The sequence below is a fragment of the Gambusia affinis genome, linkage group LG10 (genome assembly GCF_019740435.1).
Source record: "Gambusia affinis linkage group LG10, SWU_Gaff_1.0, whole genome shotgun sequence".
Taxonomy (NCBI): Eukaryota; Metazoa; Chordata; class Actinopteri; order Cyprinodontiformes; family Poeciliidae; genus Gambusia; species Gambusia affinis.
The window spans coordinates 12,346,524-12,369,712 of record NC_057877.1 but is presented as its reverse complement, the minus strand read 5'-3'; the positions used below and the strand labels follow the sequence as shown (position 1 = coordinate 12,369,712).

At 38.5% G+C, this 23,189-nt stretch overlaps 2 protein-coding genes across 7 annotated transcripts in view; one reads left to right on the top strand and one right to left on the bottom strand.

Moving 5' to 3' along the window:
- rxrgb (retinoid X receptor, gamma b) overlaps window positions 1-6,669 on the bottom strand; it is a 29,354-nt gene extending 22,685 nt beyond the window's left edge. The window contains exons 1-2 of one of the 5 annotated variants that reach the window (XM_044130383.1): window positions 6,462-6,669; window positions 77-145 (exon numbers count right to left, since the gene is read on the bottom strand). In XM_044130383.1, the coding sequence (XP_043986318.1) occupies window positions 77-145; window positions 6,462-6,492 (100 nt within the window). In that variant the 5' untranslated portion in view covers window positions 6,493-6,669. Of the gene's footprint in view, window positions 1-76; window positions 146-337; window positions 420-6,461 lie in introns of those variants that run through there. The other 4 variants (XM_044130384.1, XM_044130385.1, XM_044130386.1 and 1 more) reach the window with 4 other exon arrangements.
- A 6,160-nt stretch (window positions 6,670-12,829) lies between these two features.
- atf6 (activating transcription factor 6) overlaps window positions 12,830-23,189 on the top strand; it is a 33,776-nt gene continuing 23,416 nt past the window's right edge. For both annotated transcript variants that reach the window (XM_044130382.1, XM_044130380.1), the window contains exons 1-7: window positions 12,830-13,042; window positions 14,453-14,529; window positions 14,722-14,797; window positions 15,593-15,690; window positions 16,404-16,527; window positions 17,631-17,840; window positions 20,005-20,174. In XM_044130382.1, coding sequence (XP_043986317.1) covers window positions 12,943-13,042; window positions 14,453-14,529; window positions 14,722-14,797; window positions 15,593-15,690; window positions 16,404-16,527; window positions 17,631-17,840; window positions 20,005-20,174 — 855 coding nt within the window. In that variant the 5' untranslated portion in view covers window positions 12,830-12,942. The remainder of the gene's footprint in view (window positions 13,043-14,452; window positions 14,530-14,721; window positions 14,798-15,592; window positions 15,691-16,403; window positions 16,528-17,630; window positions 17,841-20,004; window positions 20,175-23,189) is intronic.

The following is a 23,189-nucleotide window of genomic DNA, read 5'->3' as shown; positions in this document are numbered from 1 at the left end:
TTAAAATGAAAGGACTTATTTCAAGATGTACAAACACAAAACAGCAAGAAAATAAAATCTAGGTACTGCTACTCACAGTGACAGCAACCCCTTTCCCTCGTAGGGCTGCCTCCGGTTGCAGGTAAAGAGGCAGGGTGCCACATGCCTAAAAAAACCAAAAAAACAAAAACAAATTGTGCTTCAGCGGATCCCAAATCACACACTTTCTAGGAGAGAACAGAAAGGAAAGGCTCCATGTGGAGAAGGAGGAGCCGTTTTCAAGTTGGTACTGCCAGGGGGGTGCGGCACCGCATAGCAAAAAGGAGGCGGAGTCCACCGGCGCCAGTTATAGGATTACCCAGATTATCCTTCCACGGAGATCAATCCCACAGGAACAGTTTGCTGGCCGACTGCTGCACAAATCAGCTCCTCCACCACCCACTCAACTCATGTCTGTCTCTCTGTGCATGGTTCTGTAGCTGTGCTGAGACACCTGTTGCAGTGGCATGACCAGGGTGTCAAACGTATGGGGAGGCAAGGGTCAAACTTAAAAGAGTCCAGAACAACGAGAAGACTCCGATTACCACCTCGTAAAAAGGATCAAGCCTGGAGACCATATAAAGACATTGCAGAGAAACCCGATAGCTTCCAGAGGGCTTTTATATATATGTATATAATTCAAGGACATTTCTACAATATATCTTGTTTTATGTGCAGACTGAGCATAAATGGGCAGAGAAAGTGAAAACATGGGAGCAAATACTCAAGAATTCTCTCTTTTATCTTCCTCCAAGCATCTGAAATCTCCCGTCGACTCAAAAAAAAAAAATAAACATAACAGCATGAGCGCTGAATGGTATTACTTATGGCATGGTGAGTTCTGCTTGAGTGTTGTGTTGGTTTGTTTGTGTGTTTAACAAGTGTTATGACATTCCAGGATGTTAGGAATTGTCTTTTAGCCAAAGCCGTGGGACGGACAAGAAAACGTGGCGCAAAGAGAGACCCTTAATGCAAACATGGGCCAAAAATACACCTTTAAAGGCAATGGGGAACAATACCTGGCAAGTCCTTAGGGAGCCTATACAAACTTTGCAGCTAGTAGAATGCAATATGGTCCTTATTAAAGAATCAATTCAACAGACTCTTGCTTTAATAAGACACAAATAACACAGACTCTTGCTTTAATAAGACACAAATAACACAGAAATCAGTCATTTGTTCACTATTCCAGGAGAAGTTTTAATTTATCTTGAAATGCGAGCACATCATGTGATTAACAAAAATGACCCAAGCCAACAAATGTGAAGCTGGCAGAGATTTTAATTTATCCTACCCACCTATCAAATGCTCATCTTATGAACACAACTGCGGTCCTGTAATCTTGAGAAACTTTCCCCGATATGTGTGCATCTCTTTCACTCTGCGTGACTCAACAGTTTTTTTGTGTGAGACACCTGTAGGACACTGGATCGACTGACCACACATCACTTGAATGAGAGACTCCAGTAACCTGATCCTCCCGGTGACAGTAGTTGGGCAGGAACATCGTTTGGCAGCCAGGCAAATGAAAAAGAGAGAACGCCAAAGAAGAGACCCTTTTAGACATTACGCAAAAAAGTTGCCCAGGAAGAAATTACGATAATCTTTTTATTCTTTAAAGGATGCTGTGTTATGATAGTGTGTCACGGCCCACATTAAACATGTCAAATCAACTCCTGAGAACCCTAATTAGAAATCAGAGATGTAACACAGATTACAAAGACAGGAGGAAGATAATTGGCATTACTAAATTTAGGTTACACTCCTTATTCTTAAATCTGAGTTAGAAATATTATAATCAGCTCACTATAACCTCAGGAGGAAAGCATTACCTTATATTCTTGTCCTTTCCTAAGATGTGAATTTTTGAGAACATGAAGTCACAATTGTGTAACATGTAGAGTTTAACAATTTTATTTGTTGCTTAATCTACTTGGTTAGGATTAAGAAAAGGTGGTTTGTTAAAAGAAAAGCTCTTTTTAAATGAAAAGGCTTGCGGGTAACCGTAATAAGCAGAACAGCCAAAATATACAATATTCACCCCAATAATTGGAAACTACTGATAACTTTAACAGGTGTTATATTTCCCTAGTTGCTTATGTTATTGGCAGTCATGGTAATAACTCCTGCTTTTCTGTTTTCAGTAATAGAGAATAAAAGAATAATATAGATCACATTAGACATTTGAATGTTTGTGTAATGAAACTGTGCCAATTTTCCTGAAGTCGTCATACCATGAGAGTTTCATGCCGGCTCATGCTTGTTGGAAGTATGGGGGGGGGAGACATTACATCAAGATACTGTAAATGAAAGTGGCGGTGAGACTGAGAGCGACCTTGCCTCATTCTCCCAAACAATATAACCATCCTGTTTCTTCTGCAACACCCTGAAAATTAAACATCATAACACTGTAAACATGACAAAAGCCACCAAGCTTCTTAGTGTGTTTCCGCCGAAGTATTTTCTCTGCACAGGTTCTGAAATTAGTTTTGGAGCCGGAATGTGGATGTTTCTATGAGGGTTTTTCAGTAAGATTATAAATAAACAAAACTATGCTGATATCACCTAATATTACGTAGGCTAAAACAGAGAGGTCCAAGCTCACTTTTCTGTTTTTGCACTTTCTCACATTATCATCAAAAAAGTTTTTTTTTTTTTTTTTTGTCTACCTTTATAAATTTCCAGCCTACTCAAGCATGTTACAACTCATAGTGAAACTACTAATTCAGAGTCAGCTTTTCTTTTTTTTTTTTTTTTTTTTTTTTTTTTTTTTAAACAACCTTAATTACAGGATTCTCTTAGTTTTTCAGAAAACTCCAAATTTCTGTGCTTGGGTATCTTTGCTTGGTGTTTCCCCTTAAGGACTACATTTGCAGACGCTTTAGCAGCTAGAGCTATGAATCGGCACCTGCAACCATTTAAAAACATTAATCCAGCTACTGCACAGCTGCTCAGTGATTAAAAACTCAGTCCCCACAAGATCAGAGAGATGTAAAACAATCTGCATCCATGCACTGATCTGTGTGTTGTTACAATAATTAACAAAGAAATAGTCTAATACCTCTCATGACAAAATACTCCTGCAATCCATAGGTCTTTCCAGGTTCTCAGCTTGATTAAAGCTGGAATTAAATCATGGCTATGACCTTCTTCACTAATGACTAATTACTGGCAATTAGCCCAGAGAATGGCCTCCTTACGCCCCATATTTTTTTCCCTTATTCCCAACTCACAATCTGCACGTACGTGCACAAAAAGACATCTGAGTCTTTACACTGACATACAAATGCACACGCCCTGTGAAAAGCACAACAAAAAAGACCCATTGTATATATTGTCTGCACGTACACGTGTTGGAGCTGAAGAATTGCAGGTCTCAAGCTATAAAGTGCCTGAGCAAACACTTGTGGAGAGCCACACCTACCTTACCTGTGTGGTTTATTCACTCTGTGGGATTTGTGCACGATTAAGCATTAAAGCTCCCATACAACAACCCACATTCTTCAGGTCATGTGATGCCGTCACTTTTTTTTTCTTCAGTGAAATATGTGCATATGATGCATGCGCAGAAAAAGTTATTGGGTATATGCTTTTTGTTTGTTTTTTGTTTTTTGTTTGAGTGCATGAAGAGGTGAATCAGCGACCCTTGGCAACTGTTGAGAGCTCACATCTATTCTGATGACTTGTTCCTTCACCACCCCTACTCCCACAACCTTCATTTCCCTGTTGATTTGCTCCCTTCACTCTCCAATCCTGTTCTTCTTTCTGCTGTGACTTCCCCGATCTGCGAGCTAAATAAGTTCTCACCGTCAAGAAAGCAGCAAGAGGGTTCTCGTTAGCTTGTCTAGAATCACTTCCACTGACAAAAAAGTAAAAATTGCTGAAACGCAGAGAGGGGGAGGGGGGGGAATGCTGATTCTATAACTGCAAAGCCCAGGGCAGGCCTGTGTGAAAACCTGCTGAAACATAACGTGTCTGGGAAAAACTGAGGAGGAGGAAGATCACAAAAACAATCCCCACATAATCAGCGGCTTGTTTCTTGACTCCACACGCCTTCGGCTTCATGCTTGTAACAGATTACAAAGGCTGACCATTACAGCGTCGAAAAATGAGCACAATTTATGACTCTATTATGAGTCTGAGTGTGTGGGCTGCCGATGCAAAAATATGTAATAAATCATAGTTCTGAGCCGAAACAGAGACAAAGAAAGGCTTGAAATATTCTCTCAGCTGTTTTTTTTTTAAGTTTTTTTTTATGAGTACTGTGCTTCATAGTAAAGTGTTTAAAATATAAGTTCACTTTTATTATTTTATTTTGAAAAAATTTTCATCCCATAAATGGGACTACTGTGGGATTGGGAAACTTTTCAATTCAAATTCTTGGGGAAAAGCTGCATTTAAAGCTCCAAAATGTCAAATCTTGACACATTTCCCTTTGGGTAAAGAATCATAACTGGGAAAATTTAACAGAAATTTATTGGACTTATATCTGAAATAGAGCAGCTGAACACAGTTGAAGTGCATGACTCTTGGGACAGTCCTACTGCCTAATCAGAAACTTACAACAACGTATAAGTGAAGCCCCTGAGGGGGGCCTGCTCTGTTCCTTCTGTACCATGGGTTTCCTTCTCTCCATGCTTTCCCATCCACATATGTCTCTGTCACTCCCCAAGGACCTGCCGTCATTACAGAAACAATTTTCAGCTTCACTAAGTAGTCCTGAGATAACAGGACACAACAGCAGTTACAGTCGCTTTAAAAAAGTATGCAACCTCAGAACTTTTTTCACATTTCGTAATGTTGCAACCACAAATTTCAATGTATCTTAAAGGATTTTATCCAATGCACGAACACAAAGCGGCGCATAATTGTGAGGTGAAAAAAAATATTAACTTTTTTTTTTTTTGCAAAAATTTAACAAATGTGGCATTCAAATGTCTGATGATACTGATAAATCCAGTATCATCAGAAGTCACCTAATCAGGTGGACTCCAATTAGTAATTGGAGCCGAGAAGCAGCGAAGAGGCCCATGAGAACAGCTAGGAGCTAAAAAGATCCACAGCTCAGAAGAGATAATCTGTGAACAGGAGAACCCTTAGACAAGCACTTCAAAAATCAGGTCTTTGTGGAAGAGTGGCAAGAATAAAGTGGTTGTTGATAGAAATTTACAAGAAGTCCAGGAGATTCAATATCAACATCAATATCAACAAGGAGCTCTGGTTGAATTACGTGAAAACTTTTCGACCTACATACAGAATGCTAATGCTGCATTTCCATGGAGAAGCATGGTGATGGTACCATGTGGACGTTTAAATGGAAGAATGAATGCAGCTCAATACAGGTAAACAGATAGATGTTTTTTGGGTTTTTTTTTGCAAATGCAAAGCTGGTGGACACATACCCTACCAAAGACTTCCCCGCTATCATTAAAAGGATATAACAACTCGTGAATACAATTCCTTTAACAATAATAGACTACTTTATCTTAGTCTTCTTGATCAAATCTAAATTAAGTTTGTAGTTGTAACCTGACAAAATTCTAACTCTTCGTCTTCAAATACAACTTCTTATTTAACTACTGCTTTTCTATCATCTATTTCTTCTTGTTGTTTTTCCACTGCTTGCACTCCAGTCTGTGTCGTTCTGGATGAAAACAAACATCACATGATAGCTGATGCATGTGGCGACTCAGTCAGATTCAATAATCGTTTATTAAAGATCGGAGTTTAACACTAAAGACAATCATCTTATTTAGGAAGACCGCGGCAAAGTAGGCCATAACTTACTCCACATGTTGCAAACTGATCCCCTAAGCAGTAACTGAGGGGTAACGGGAGAAAGCCATCAGCTGGTTCAAGGGCAAAGTCAGAAAGGGTGACCCGAGAGCTGCTTTACTGTACAAAAATCACATCACAGTGTTTTCCGGAGAGGCTCCCGCAGCCCACAGCGCTGACCAGGGCGCGTCCAGCATGCACGCTCCTCTCCGCTACCTCAAAGGGACTCCCAAGTTTGTTTATCTGCAGAAAGCCGACATTCCTCCGCGCAGTTGCACGGAGTCCTCTTCGGACCCAAACGACCGTTCCAGACCAATAAATTGTGTTTCTGTCTCAAACAGTTTAGCAAGAGACGCGCGACAAGCGCCATAAATTACATAAGCGCAATTAAAGTGCCAACCTCTGACCTTGCCAGACCGGGCGCAAGCATGATCACCTGACTTTATGCAATGGCAACAACTCTGGATTCGGCGTTGCAACTACTATTCAACAGCTTACTCTAACATTCGCAGGCAGGACTCGGTGGTTAAAGTCCGCGAACAGTTTCGCTGGACAGACCTACGGAGGAGACGCCATGAAGCGATTCTCTCGAGTCAAAACAAAATGCAAGCAACAAGCAGAGTCGATACGGACACAGACCGCCGCCGAAAGCGCAAGCCTTTACTTACTGAGGTGTAAATATGGATCATTGCTGTCCATGGTGAGCGAGTTGTTGCGTCGGTTTCCTACAGTGGTTGCCGCTCCGCATCCCAGTGCATTCCTCTCTCTCTCTCTCTCTTTGTATCTCTCTCTCTCTCCCAGCCCGACTGAACTCTGCAAGGCGGCTCAGCTCAGCGCGGGGGCCCAGCCAGGGAGGGGGGCGCGGCAGAACAGGGCTTCTCCCAATGACAGCAGTGGTCGATATGGAGCTCCAGAGCACGAGTCATGATGAAATATTTCTTCATCTCTAACAACGTGTTGCAATACGTTTTACAACTAAACGTTAATTTCGATAGGCTGTCTCTGTACCTACGTGTATTAATAATGTAGGAAACCTCATTTTAAAGCAACAGCTGTGATTCAGATGCAGTACAAACAACACCGTGGCGACAGTTTTACAGCGATGTCGCCGATTAATACATTGACTAGCCTACTTTAGCGAAGTATAAGCTATGCTATTGCTGTCTGAACCGTAGGCTGTCTTAATATGAACTCATCAATGCGCAGTGCAACTCTATTACAAATAAATTTCACACTGAGCAATGCATAATTAATCGTGCAATTATGTTTGCCAATGCAAACCATTGTTTTTAATCTCCTGCAGTTTGTCCCTAAGAGGGGATTCCTCCTGTGTTTACCTAATTGTTAATGTGAGTCCTGGTCTGGATACCCCCCGCAGCCCCCCACCCCTTCCTCATACACCCCTGTTCAGTGTGCGGGGTCATGCAGGGGTGAAGCTCCTGGTACCTCAGAAGGTTATTCAGGAGTCAAACCGCGTTGAGGTATTCACAGTCTTGAACCGCGGAGCGGCCAGACGCTCCGTCAACGCCCCGGCCCCGCTGACCACTCAGCGGACCCCCTTTATCGGCCAGCCCCGCTAATGGGGCGAGCACCCCCGGCTCCGCCGCCGTCCTTGTAACAGCGACCCATAAAGGCGCACAGGAGGATGCTAACCAAGATGAATAGCGTTTTTTTCTCTCGCCTCATTCTACACTAATCAGAGCTTTTCATTTGTTATGGCATCGCGCCAGCCCCTCCACCGCAGTCTCCATTAGGGCCAGATAACGTATAAATTCATTAAAGTCAAAGAGGGGGGCATTAAAATGGTCATTTGTCAGATCTCCCTTTGTGTGTCCCTAATGGTGGCACATGGTTCAAGGCATTGAGATGATTTTGGTTGCTTTCTTTAAACTGCTGTGCATAAGGAGAGGGACGTGGGAAGGAGTAAAGACTCTCACATTTCTCTTGGAAACGTTACAGTTTCACATAGGCTTCTTTATTGTTTTATTTCTTAATTTTTGCCCACTTTTAGGACTTAGGTACAACTTGTTTGTATACATTTTATTTATTTTTGTTTGCATATTTAAATAAGAGGTGTCTTTTTCTGAATAACCACAGTTAATGTTTTATTTTACTTATCAATCCATCCATCAACTTCAGATTGCCCCCACTCCTTTACACAAATACAAACTCACAGTGAGTGAAGCAACCCTGTTCACTAATCCCTTTGTATTCACAGGCTCATTCCCACCAAACAATGTCCTAAAGACTAATCTTAAACTGAGTTCAGCAAACCTATAGGCCACCTGTTTAGAAGGCACAGTGCACACAAAAAAGGCCAGCAAAAAAAAGTAAAAAAAAAAAACAAAAAAAAAAAAACGCACACACACACACAAAATTCTTTGCAGCAAACCATCACATTCAGTCACCATTTTACAATAAATAAATAAATAAATAAATGAATAAATAAAATCATCTTAGGACAGAAGTTTTAGCATGCATTCACTAAAACAACAACACAAAATATGAAGGTGCTCCATCCCAGTTTGACCATTCCCCCATCTTTTTGGCTGTTACTTGCAGGCGTTGTCATGGGAGATGACTCTCTCCATCTGCCTCCTCTTGTCAGTAGCCCGTCTCCATCAAGCTTTATCAGAGGGAGCTCCGCCACCCCCCACTTTCCTGGACTCTCTTCAGCCACCCCCACCCTCCGCCCCTCCCTGTCCCTCTCTCTCATACATAAGCCCGAGATGATAAGTGTTCGGACTCTTTGTGCGGGCCGAGGATAAGACAATACCACACATCACTACAGAACATCATCCATCTCACAGGCCATCAATCTGGCACACAAAAGATGAAATGTGGCTCAAGCTCCCTTTTAGCCAAGTGGTTTGTCTTTGCTTAAAAGTAGCTTTGTCTTTCATCTCTTTTTCTCCTTTTCACAGCTAGTTTTGTGTAAGCCAAGAAATTCCTTTTGGTTTTGAACACATGTTGGAAAACTAAGCAATACCAGCCAGTTTGGTCTCAAAACACGAGCGCAAATGTCAAAGATACTGAGTCATTCTACAAAAGTAGCCTTTGTCCTTTAGCAAAGGAAATACTTTATTGAAAATAATAAACGAAAGTTGCATGAAGCCTTTCTTCTCTTTTCAAAAATTAAAGGCTGTTTGTTACTTGATTGAAAACATTAAGTCTTTGTTTCTCCTCTTTTGCTCATGATTGGCTTTGCATTATTCCAAGACCAGCATGGTGCTTTTGTTTTGCATTGTTCACAGCCCGTGAAAGCTGTGAGACATTAATGTAATTTATGAATGTATAAGCAGCAAAACGGTTTGAAGCAGACAACCGGCCACAGAAACATATATGAAGGTAGTTTAGATTGTCTCCAATGAAAAAAAGAGTCAGACAAACAGGAGTTTCTGTAGCCTTTGATTTAAAACTATAGGACATTTATTTTTAAATTCAGAAAAAAGTACATTATAAAGAATAAATTAATTTGTAAATGTGGATGGATTCATATTTAGTGTTTGGATTTTGTGTACAGCACTTGTGTCTTGTCTTACCTGTATAGAGTACTTTGCAAAAGCAGTTTTTCACATTCTATCAAGTTCCAGCTTCAAACCTCTTGAGATTTTGTGAAAATAAAACAACAAAAAACACGCAATATAGTGGATAACTGTGAAGTTGTGGAAGGAAAATGTCATTTCATCTCATAATAAAAATATCTGTTGTGCAAAGGACTCAGAGGCTTGCTAGTGGACAGTAACAAAGACAGCATTATGATGACCAAGACAAATAACAGACAGATTAGTGATTAAATTGCAGAGAAGCACAGATGAGTTATAAAACAGACAGAGTGGTTGAATCCATCATCAAAACTGCCGAGAACATGGCACAACAGCAAACCTACTGTTGTCCCATATCGAGCTAAACTGAGAGGCTGTTCAAGGCGAGCATAAAGCAGAAAAATACAGAGGTCCATGGTAACTCTGGAGGAGTTGCAGACATTCTTTACTCAGGTGGAAAATGACCATTAATCATTCACTCCACAAACCTGGCCTCCCTAGACCAAAAAAAAAAACAAACCCCATTGTTTCAAGAATGTCTTAATATGTTTTGCTTGCTCCTTGTTACAAGGGGACTAAGGACAGAGCAAACATGTGAATGAAACTTTTTCTGGAACAAAATCAAACTCTTTGGCCTTCATGCAAAATCATGTGTTTGTCACGTTGCGTCATCCTGATGCTTTTCTTCAACAGTGACAGAATACCTGGTCAAATCTGATCATAAAAATGGATTGTATTAAATACAAGTCGGTCCAAGAAAACCTTGCAGAGATTTATGAAAGCTTGACATGTAGACATTTCTAGCGGGAAAATAGCCCGAATCATACAGCCAGGTTCACATGAGAGCATATTTTTTTGCTAGAGTTGCACAGTGAAAATCTGGACCTAAATTCGATTGAGAAAACAAGACTTGAATATTGCTGTTCACAGATCCTCGGCATCTAATCTAACTTGAGCTAACTTGCAAAGAGAAATAGATCAAAATTCCTAGATGTGCAAAGCTGGTAAATATCATACCTTAAAGACTTGTGGCTGTAATTACAGCAAAAATGTGTTGAAAAACCCAATTAAAAGTAGTGGTTCTACAGTTCTTCAATTTGAATTATGATTTCATTGTAAGACCTTTAGACTGAATTGTTACTACACGCAAAAGCCTCTTCATTTATGTGTTTCAGAAGGGAAAAAAAAGGACGCACACTCAAAGCCGATTCTGTAACAACGTGACCAAAAAGCCTTAATCCATTTTCCTCAGATGTTCCATTAACCGTTGAGCCATACTATAAGGTTAACCTGTTAATCTGCTCTCTATAGCTCTGGGTTAGAAGCTTTAAACAATCAATATGATGAGCCTCTGCTGGTGCAGACCAAAGGCAACATCCATTAAAACTCTGCTCCAATCATACATCGTGATTACCAGACATCGCACAGTAAACACGTGGGTTGTATCATTAGATGGCTTGGATATTGGATATACACTCAAGCATTATTCATATGCATCTGCGAACTGGTCACCACCATATATTAATTATATAGGTTTACTTGATTAAAAAACAGATGACTCAGTTTTAGGTTAGACTGCAGGTTGATTGCAGACCTCTGCCAGATGGTTGACCTTCACATTAGTTGTCACCTTGCCGTAATAAGTTAAGACAGACTAGGGGCTTGTTCTTTTTAAAAGGAGCTGAACCAGACCACCTCAGGTTAATCTCTCTATAGCCTGAAATGCCCATGAGGGATTAGGCCCAGTGTACACCTGCTGCTGATTTTTAACACACCATGTCTCTAATGTCTCTGCTCTGTTAGTATCATCCAAGCTTTCGAAATCACTGAGTGAAAGAATAGATAAGATATGTAAATTAGTTCATTTTTATTATTACTAAAACATATTTAGCCAGACCAGAAATTTAATTTGTTTCTCACCAGATAATATCTCTAGAAACTTGATCTTATATTTATGTTTTATGTATTAAAAACACTTCTAACTCATTTGATACGTTGGAGGATTGCAGAAAGGCCTGTTCAAAATGTTTCGGATTAAAACTCAGATTCTTGGACTCACTCTCGTGACACTAAAGTAGAATTCACACCAGGAGTGAGACGTCAGCAGCAGTTTAGCCCTGTAGAAGAATCTATCCAATCCTTCTGACACGGCCCAGAATGGTGACAACCCTTTAGGTGGTTTAACATCAGTTCACAGTCAAGCTGGAAATTTGACCTGACTTTAACATTTATTTGCACTTTGATTTGCACAACTCTGACACTCTTACATGATTGACATGTGAGTGTGGTCCTTGTGAGTCATCAGTGTGTGAACAACCCAAGGCCTTTGCAATGCCCGAATGCTCATATTAGTCAGAAGAGCTAATTCTTGACCACACAAATGCTCCAGCAAGTTTTAAACACTGCCTTTTCAGAAGGAAGACAATATAGACTGAAATTTATTCATGCAGAAAATAAAACAACTACATTTTACAATGTAGAAAGACAAAAGCTACTTTTAAAACGCAATGCTTTTCTAAACTTTTAGTTGAATTAAAATGATGGCCAGCGTATTTATTATTTTAATTAATTTTATGCCACATTTGGCTGTATATAGTTGTTCTTATTACTAAAATATATATGAGCTGGGTCAATGTGTTTATGCTACTGGTTGCGCTATCTAAAATCAAACAAACTGCAGTAAAAAACACAGTCTTCATGAAGCGTTGCATATTGCTTTAGCAATCTGAATTCAGAGATCACTATAATTAAGCTATTAGTGTTGGTATTGTTCTTTGTTGTGACAGCCCTCGTGGCAGAAAATTTTGCAGTTGGAAAGCCTGATTGTTTTCCCCTTAAACGGTGCCAAATTTGTAAGGAAAATGCATTTGTGGGTTGAATAGTAGAGTTGAGAATATATATTGCGCTCCTTAAAAACTAGCCAAGCTTGTTTTCCTACTGGCTCTTTTTATGTTTCTGGTTTGCCAGAAGCTGTTAGTCAAGTACATGACTACATGTGCACTAGAAGCTGTATATGTGGTTATATGTTCAGCTAACAGTGCAGATTTAATTTCACTTAATTGATTATAAATTATTTACTAGGGGCTAATGTTCGGTCTCACCACACAAAATTAAATAACACATTACAGGCATTTAAATGACCTTGGATGCATATATTTTAATTTAATATTAATTTCATTTATGCATGCAAATAATATGGAATTATTAATTCATTTGTGGGATAATAGCCATTTTGGACCTTCTAAAAACTATTATCCCAGATGAATGTTTTTAACCTTTTTTAAATTACTCAGAATTTCATTTTTAAGCTGTAAAAGACTTTGTATACTTTTCGAACACGAAGGACATGTACTCAGACATCCTTTCTCAACCTTGGGGGGAAACGCGCAATTCCTCTTTACTAATACTATAGCGCATCCTGGTGGCTAATATAGGCAGCGCAGGCCGCACAACGGGGTCGTATGCAACACACTGATCCCTCAACGGCATCCGTAGGACTCACGGTAAAGACAGACGTGTATTTAACTTGACAGTGATGTGAGTCTGCGCTTGATCTCAGTTGGTTTCCGTTTGAGCGATAAGTCACTAATGAATTCAAAGGGAGATGTCATCCGACTTAAAGTTAAACTTCGGAAATTGTCAACAATACCCAGTGATGGATAGCGAAACGAACATGTTCCTTAACGATCAGGGAGCAGAGTGGGGTAAGACATCTGATTCTTTCTAGAAACACCCACACAAGGAAGCTGATCGTAGACACTGTTTAGCGATTTTACACAATAAAACATGGAAATATCTGTCATCTATGGCGATTTGCTGTTTTAGAATGACCTCTGCGTAAGTTTGAGGTTGATGTCGTAACGTTTGTTGGTGTGGTTTCCAACTTTCGGCTAGTCAGTTAGCATTAGCGTGCTATGGATGCTGAGATGACGTAACATTGTCGGGTTTTATGTAAATAACGGGGAAGACGCGAAATAAAACACTTCCTTTTTAGAGTGAAATTAACCGATTAACTGTGACAAACACCCCTAAATCAGCCCAACAACTGTGATTTTGTTTGCTTCAAGGAGAGGGACGCCAAGTCAAGATTTATGTGTAATTTAAAAGATAAATGTATTACTTTAATATGTTTGACATCCATGTAAGATGTAGCTTTAGATTAATCATGCAGACCTGTCAGGTGCTGATGTAAATCTTGTGAGGCACTGGTGAGATGAAGCTTTTTATAGTTCCCCAATACAACATAGCACAAATTAAAAGTTTTTATTTTCGTACTGTATTTCCCAGTTTCATGAGTTGCTTATGCACACTCATGAAATGCTACTTGTACAGGTCGTAGAAACTGAATCAGCGTTTTATCACAGACTTGAAGAAGTCGCATTCGTGCCACAGATTACCGGTAGCCCTGAGAGTTGTGAAAAGTAAGAACTTTTAGTATCTAGTAGCAAAACATTGTTGCATAATATGCAAACACATTGTGCAATAACATTATTAGAATGTCATGGTACAAGCTACTATTGTTTATTTGTGAAATTATGTCAAGTGGCACAGTTAACTTGGTGCCTTTTACATGTTTACTGTCTCATTAACTTCTCATTTATGAAACTTGCTGTTCTGATTGTGTTAAGTCAGGCGGATCCTGTGTTTGAATTGTCAAACTAAGGAGGTAAAAGTTTCTGCCATCTCTATTACATTGTTTTATCGGTATCTCTGGCTCATAAACATGAATATATAGATAAGAGAGAAGTGCACATTAAGAACACTTAACAGTATATCGGCGAATATTAATCTTCTATGCAATATCAGATATGTGTAGACTATGAAGGCTATCATATATGGTTCTATGTTGGCCTTTATAGAAGCTCTGCTGCGTTTTGTAATCTTTAAACTGATCTAGTCATGTAAAACATCACCCTATTTCTTTCAATGCAATTTCTGTCCTATTTTCCAGATTGATTTGACATTGTGTAAAAGTTGTGTTATTGTGAAAACTGGTAATCTGCTTATGGAAGCCATATCAAAATCATCACCCTTATTTCCAACATCAATAGATTATATTACTGTTCTTACTGAACTGATCCGACCCATATGTCTGTATCCTCATCGTTACACAGACCTTAGCCTGTTTGATGAACTGGATGACCTGGGGGATGCAGATGAGCTGCTCAAGGCCCTCGAAAGCGGTGCCTACGTGAGTATCTTCAGAGTTGATCTAGTGATGACAGTCTATCACTTTCAGTCAAGTACGCGCAGGTTTTATGACATGGGAGCAACAATTTAGATTTAGAAATGTTCGCAATTTACATTTGACTGAATTTTTTATTTTTTTTTGTAAAAAAAAAGAAAATAAGGGGAAAAAAAAGATGTTGTTTTGGGTTCTCAGGCAAATGAAGGTCATCTGGATTTTGATATCGACATTCCTCCATGGAATGAAGTGGACACAAGCAGCACCTGCACAGGTACAGCGACGGAAGTAATAATTGTTTTTTGTTCGTCTTTAGCTTCCATTAATGCAACATTTGTTATCAGGTTTATAATTAGAAGTCATATTTGTGAATTAGATATTTTTATGATGGAAAAAGAAAGATTTAGGGGTATTTGTTAACAATATAATATTGTTTAGGATTATAGTTTTGTTTTGATTTTATTGTTCTCATTTCATAAAATGGTATGGAATGTAAACAAACATAGGAAATAGTTGGTATGTTTCAATATTTCCATGGTTGCCCAGATCAGGGTATTGCAGCCATTCTTCTGTTTCTGTTCCTTGCTATCCTCTAACCTTTTAATTTTGATCCCAACTTTTCTTTGAGAGCTTTAATATAAGCAGATATAGGAACAACATTAAAAATATTTCTCTAGTGTTTTTGCAGTCTTGGTTATTATTTATATTTACAGCTTTTTTGATGGTATTGTGCAATAAGTTTTCAACAAAGATCCAATTTCTGAGTTTCCAACTCAAAGTCATGACTGAATCAAAGTTCCAGTGATGACTTTGATTCTATAGATTTTGGGGGTGAGGACGCCGAAGATCGCAGAAAGAGAAGGGTACTCTGTTACTAAGCAACATTTAAAGAGAAAACGAGGACCGTCATTGCAATGTGTTTTAATAATATAATAGTGAATTTGCATGTTATCATAATTTTGTGCAGCCATGAGAGACTTTACGGTTTGAGGTGAGTTTTCGGGACTGTGCTGCATGATTTTCCATGTTAATGACTTGATTGTTTGTGTCCGTGTCTTTGTGCATCCAGATGGTGAGGTGAGTGTGGACTCTCTGTCTCCTTCCCACACGCTGAGCTCCGTCCCCTCTCCTGCTTCGGTTGAAGCTTTGTCTCCATCGTCCTTACACGTAAGAATCTGTCCTCAAAGTTTCACCCTTCCCCAGCTTTCTGCATTTGAATTTGGATTTCCAATGCAAATTGTTGTACAATTGAATCGGTTGCAAGCATTTCCATACCTAACCATCTCTGAATCTACTGTAGAACAGAGAATTATTTCATTTTCCTCCAGATGTGGATTGAATATTGATGGGTGGAATAATAGTTAAGAAACTATTTAATAAAATCTGTAAACACCTTGTCAGATTAATAACGAATTGTCTGTATGAGCTGTGGGCCAACCACTCATTAAAAAAAGGTGCCGACAACTTCAGACACATTAGCATAATTTAGCGGGCAGATGTTATCACAGTGTGTCAAAACAAGGGCAAGGGTTACAGTTTGGTTTTTTTTGTTTGTTTTTTTTGGTTTTTTTTTCCCAGTCGGTGCACACTTGTCTGCTAATTATTCTGACAATTCAAGGACGCACATGTCAGCTGGGAGAATTTGAAAAGCCACTCATATTTTATTAATGCCCAAGTTTGAGATGCATTAGTTAGAACTGACTTTATGCTTTGTATTATATCCAAAGAGTCAAGCATGTTTAGCAGTAGAAGAAAATTGTTACTATTAATAACCGACTACTGTCGGTGCTGCGTTCAGTTTGTTTGAAGAAGTTGTACTTAAAAATAAGTGTTGATAAAATGCTGCAGAGATTTTACATTGTATTTATTTCTCCATGCAGGACGAGGCACTGTCCCCTCAGTCACAGCTTTCCCCAGTTTCAGTTTCGTCTGAGTCCAGTGGTTTTTCTGAAGTCTCTCTGCCGCCCAAGAAGGTTGCAAAGAGGAGCACACAATGGACAAGAGGTAGCGATTGTATAAGGCTTGTATCCACAAGGTCATTCCAAGTGCTTAACAGGACAACGGTGATACGGATTAAATTAAAACAATAAATACATAAAAAAATACACATAAACTACTTCATCAAAACAAAAAATATCCAAGACATAATAATATAAACAGTTTTATTTGTAACTGTAAGCTGCTGTAAACAATAGTTTTAAACCCTAACTTAAAGGTGCCAATAGTTTCTGCAAATCTCTGGTTGTTGGACTTTTGTTCCAGAATTTAAGATCATAGAAAATAAATGTAGTCTTTGTTTAAATCTGGTCCAAGACAGGTCATCAGACAAACGGGTGTCTGATGACCTGTGTCGTCTAAATGGATGATGTATGACATGACCATTCATTTCCTCAAAGGCCAAAAACTGTATTTAAAAAAAAAAAAAAAATTATCATCACTTCTTAACCCCTTAACTGATACCCTAAAAAACACTCACATGCAAGCCAATAGATCCATGAGGAAAAGGGTATCCACATGACGGTTAAAGGGTTTTAAACCAAAAACTATCATTTGCCTTTTCTACCTTATGCCAGAGAAAACTCTGATCACTTATCATTTCGTTGTACAGGTTGGTAGACACTGTACTGTCACAGAAACATCAGGCTGTTTTATTAGAACAATTTGAGAGATGTAATGCTACATACTCAGAAAATGTGAGCTATGTGGATATGGAACAAAAGTGCCACCTCAAGCAACTCCACAAGTGATGTTTGCTAAGATTTATAATTATCAGGTGGTACAAAGAACGCTTAATAATAAATTTAAGTACAAGACCAAACCAGCTAAGCAGCAGGGAGCTCTTGTAATACCAAAACAGAAGGTTTTAACATGTATGGCAGCTAACATTTTTCATTTAGCAATTATTCCACCATCGTCTAGGGCTGTTTGTTATTGTCATTACAAAATCAAGGTAGCATTTTGACAGTTAGCCCCCTTCCTCCCCAGATATTTTAACTGTAAATGCAAATTTCCTGGCTTGGGCTAAATCCAGTTCTTATCTTTTTTTTTTTTTCCTTTCGTATCTTGTCCCTCCCAACCCTTACAATTCAAATATACCAATGCCACAGCTAAACCTGCTCAGCCTGCAAAGAGACCAATTCAGATGGGCTCACAGATCTCCATCCAGCCCAGACCGCTGATTGCAGCCATGCCCTTGGCTCCAGCAGCAACGGCAGCTCCTTTGCAGCCCAAGACGATAATCATCCAGCCCCTGCAGACCACTGTGCTGCCTGTTGTTAAGCCGGCTCCAATCAGCATCCAACCAGCACCCCCGCCAGGTTAGTGATTGTTTTGTTGTGCTCTGCATTGATATAGGACATTTTTACCAAGAGGTCAGGTCTCGTATTTTGTTGTATTTTAGAGATATCAATATATTTATTGTTCACCTTTGCCAATTAATTTTGTTCAGATGGAAAAAAAAAAATGCTGTTTTTGATGGAGCCAGCAGATGGCACTGTGATCTCAGTTTTTTTTCTCATCAGTGAACCTTACCTACTTCAATGGAAAACAGTGAATAAGTATGATTTTTAGGTCTTGAACACTAAAAATGTTTAAGTCTGACACTTTTTATTGGGATACTCAGGCAATGTGAATATGGAAGTAAAATCATGAACATACCAACATGTTAAGTTAAGCAATCTCCTAAATAGCCGCTGATGTTTGTGGTTATCATTAAAGTCATCAAGGATTTTCTTTTTAATGTCTTTGGCCTTGATTTGGAGTCTTACATCAGCACCATGATAGCCAGAATAAGTACTTATCTCACCGCATGGAGCCCAAGTGGGTGGGGTGGCTGACCTTTGCTAAAGTGCATTTGAACTTCTGGCGTGTTTGCCCGGTGTTGACCAATGTGGTGAAGAGTTTAGGATGAGACATCTTGACCTAGATCGAGTCACAGGATGGGAATCCAGGCTGTTTGTTTGAAAATCTGGTCTCTGTTTTTTACCTGGGTAGTGCCATTTCATTAAAAAAGTAATGAACTCTTTTGAGCCTGATCCACAGACAGTCTGTTTATTCCTGCGGAAACATATGCACTCATTGCTTTCAGTTTTATCCCAGCCTGGTAAATTCTTCTCACAGATGGCGAACTTTTGTTCTGCTGGAAAATTAGAGTTTTGTTTACAAATCTAGTAAAGGCTTTCCCCTGATTAACACTGACAGAATTAAACATTAAGATTGCTGGGTCTGTTTGGGTAAGAGTTGTTTTCATAATCTCGTACTCATAAGTGTAGGGCTCACTGAGTAACAGAACATTTAGTGAGCACCAGATATTATTGTATTTTGGGTCCTTTTTTTTCTTCTTCTTCTTCTTTTTGGGCCCATGTTTGTGTGAGTTCAAATACATAACTCACGAGCCTCTCAGTTTGGAATGTGGACATTTAAAGGCACGGCTCAATATGCCAAACATCTTCACCACCTGCACTTTAAACACACAGAGCTCAGTAGAAGGTGAAAGGGGTAGGAAACCACAGGCTGATGGGATTTTGAGAGACTTGGGCTGATCAGATGTAGGTTAATGATCTTAAAGCAGCAACTTGATTCAACTTCTTTCCTAAAAAAGAACGATTGAAAGTTTGTACTTTTTAGATTCTTTGAATTTCTAAATTATACAATAAAAGTTTCACAGCGGTGAGAACAAAAGGAAAACCATTAGTGTATATTCCCTTGCAATTCTTTTTGGCCCTGAATCTGTACATTAACTAGATCATGTTTTTTTGTTTTGTTTTCCCCTTTACTCAAACTCTCAACAAAGTATTTTAAAAAAACAAAAAAAACAAAACAAATTGGAGCCTCAGTTTCTAAACTATTGATATCAGATAATCTGGTTTTTTTATGTCAGGAACCCAAAGTGTTGAACAGCTAGACATATTTAAAATACATCACTGCCTGTTTTTCTGTTCACTTCTTGCAAGATTTTTATAACAGATCAGAGTAGCATACGCCATGTAGTAACTTTGCCTAAAATTGGTCTCGAACCACCAATGCTACATAATTTATTTGTTAAATGTCCAATATACAGGATAAAGGCAATGTGAAGGTGAGGTCTTGTTTTGCTTACTTGCTGCTTTAAGTGTAACTCTACTCACAAAGTTCACACTGTGTAATCTGTTCCTGATGATGCTGTACAGCAATGATAGAGCAAAGCTTTGGTGTTTACAAGCAGTGACTGACGTTTATGGCATACTTTTAATCCTAGCAACAATGTTAAAGATAGACTACTTATTATTAAAGATATCCAACGTGAAGCTTCCCGTGAAGACAAAGCATCCTCCTCTGCTTAGTTATGCAGTTTGTATAACTGCGATCTAAATACTGTTCATGAAACTCGAGGTCATACTCGCCTATTTAAGTAATCACAGTGTGTTGGTTGTACTGTAAACATATGATTACAGTAAAGCTTGTAATTTGAAAAAACGTGCATGCGCTGTGTCTTTCATTCAGGCCATCCTATAGTGCTGTCCCAGGCGAGCCAGCTTCTCCACATCCAGACATCACAGGCCGTCTCTGCTAATGTGGTTGCTGTGCCAACACTCAACCAGGACAAGCATGTTCCGGTAGCAGCTCCCCCACTGGTTTCTGTCACGCTCCGAACCCCTTCCTCAGATGACGACGTAAGTCAATCAACGTTAAGAAGGAAACATGTACTCCTGTTTTAAGAGCTTTCAGAGACTAATAATTAACACTTTTGCTGTCACTATCATGGTTTTCATTGACTAAAAGCAGTCAAAGTCCCGAACTATTTTGTGGAAGCCAACAAAATGAGTGGTGCTCTAGCTTAACAAGCATCATTCGAACATTGGAAAAAGTGATCATAAAATCAGCTTTATTGGAGAATACTGTGCACACAAACATTATGGACTCTCATTATAGACATTGAAAATATAAATATATAAGGCAAAACATATTTTTTTGCCTTTCTTGTAAATATATATATTCCAAAAGTTTGGACACACTTTCTCATTGAATTCAATGAGAAGGTGTGTCCAAACTTTTGGTCTGTACTGTATATATACATTGTTTTTACAAATGAGATGAAAAACATGGTAGATTTAGTGCAATATGCATGGCATCAGTCAGGGACTCTGACTGTTGACTGAACATAAAAGAATGCCTTTCAAAGACATATATTTACTTCATTATATTTTAAAGCTTCCTCTCAACTTCCAGCATTTTATAACACAAAACCACAGTGGGCCGCTGGTGGACTGCTCTGTAATTGTTCTATTCTTTATAGCGTTATACCTAACTCAAATATAGGTAGATATTTATTCGTTTATTTATATTTTGGTGAGTTAATATCTGTTAGTGCTGTAAAACTTCAGAAAATATTTATAGATGCTGCTAAAAAAAATTGAACATTTAGAAACATCAGGTACATGCAGAGACCCACTGCTTAACAGAGATGTTATTGGCTAAATAAAAATGGTAAAAAATTACGTCTCAGTTTGTGTATTTAAAATGCACACATGGCTCCATTTTAAATCTGTTTTTGTGGATCGCTGCGTCTCTGTCTCTCGTTTTCTCCCTCTGTCAGATAGCAGCTATGCAAGCAAGTTTAAAGGTTGTCGTTTAAAGCCGTTTCCTTACCATTAGTCTGCCAGTTAGTTATTTCATTGAATATATGATGCCTTCAGCTGTTGTTTATGTATGGGCATGCAAAGGCATGTGCATATGCACATTCCTGCAGCTGGACGGAATTATAGCTCACAGGAAAATGGTCACTTACTATGTAATGTATGACATTTTGATTGTCAAGCTCACACTCTGACTGGATGGATCAAGTCCAATCCAAACTTGGTCTTTGGGACCCTTTTTTTTTGTATATGCTTTAATTTCACCAATCATTAACTTTTAAGTTGTGTTTAAAATGTGAAAATAAAGTGTTGATGGAAAGGCACTTATATGTATATATATATATATATATATATATTTATATTAATGTTAGTGATTGTGTTTTTCCACATGGCTGGACAAGATTTATTACATTTCATGAACCATGACTGTCAAAGTAGACCTCAAAGTAGACACCAATGACTTCAGACCAGGACCATTTTATTATTTTGAGACCCTAATATACATATATATATATAAAAATGAAGCACCAAAAACGATGTTGAAAATAGGAAATGTAAACCTACAAATTAATTTTGTTTGCCAACTGATTTGTGATTGTAAAACAGAGAAAATACTTTTCTTTGCAACAGTTTGTAAGTGTGTTTTTTTTTTTTATATTTGCCTTTTTAAAGACTTTATTGTTAAAGACTTTATCCTCACTGTCACGCACAGTGAGGAGGTTGCAAGGAGAAGTAAAAAAAACAATTTCTAAAGTTCTCTAGAGAACTATTCCTACTACAATAAAAGATAAATTTATTTTATGGGTCTTTACATATTTTTTTACCAGAGGTGTTAATAAGTTTGGAGGGTGTATATCTGTATATCATTTATGGAGAAAATGACATGGTCATTAGCCTTTTACGGAACAATAATATTCCGTGGATGATTAAATTTTTTTTCTGCTTTGTTTATTACGTTGCCAATAAGTGTAGCTGAAGTGGAGTGAAAGATTCAGACAATATGTCTCCCCCACAGATTCACTTAACTTCACTCAGCTGAGATTCTTGGGGATTTCATAATGCCACGTTTCAGCAGCAGGGACTTTTGCAGATAATCAACATGTGAAAAAAATGTTGGTGTGTTCAGTTTGTGATGCGTCTTTGCGGTTGTTTATTTCACATTTTTGTGAACCCTTAAGATTCTTTCTAAAGACTTTTTGGTTGGGTTTTTCTACACTTTCATCTTGGTTATTTGTTTCTGTTGTGCAGACCTGAAGTTTAATGACAAATTTCACTTTTATTGTGTTCTTAGAGCTTTGTTTTCTTCTCATTTTTTCCCCACAGCATTGTGTTTTTCTTTTCTTTTATTCTTTGGTCTGTTTTGTTTATGCCATGGGAAAAATAAAACAGAAAAAAAAGAAGCTGTACATTAAATAAGGCCTATTAATTCATACAGTTGATCACTTTACTGATTAAAACCCAAAAAAGCAAAAATATGTATCCAAATTTCTCCTTATTATCATTGTCTAAAGCTGACTTGTGGGCCTGATGCATGTGAAAGGGAATACATTCAGTTATGACCTAATGCTTCAGTATTTTTGTTTTATTAGTCTGGGCAATTCATCTTGAGCCTAACAATCCTGGAACTTGTCTGCTTATAGTGGGTATAATTAAGCGTGGAGACACACTTTTCCTGCCAAATCTAGACAATGATGTGAAGGAATTTCAGACTCTAGTGGCCAAAACAAATGCCAAATTGTGAAGGTATGGTCAATAACATCTGCAAGAGCAGGTTTCAAAGGGAGGGTCTGAGTTCCTTAATTGTGAGGGAGGTAGGACTGCTGGGTACACTTGTTAGTTCCCAAAGGAAAGTCGTGGAAGTTCATAAAATTAAGATGTTAAATTTAAAAGGTTTGTTTAATGTTTAACAAAACAAATCAGGTCTTATAAAATCTGTCAAAGATTTCAGCTTGTGGCAACTGAAGCAATGCAATGATGTCCATGAATGTGGAGCCAGAGAGCCTGAAGAGGCGATTCACGCTGTGTGAGAGTGTATGCACTGCTCGCGTCCTC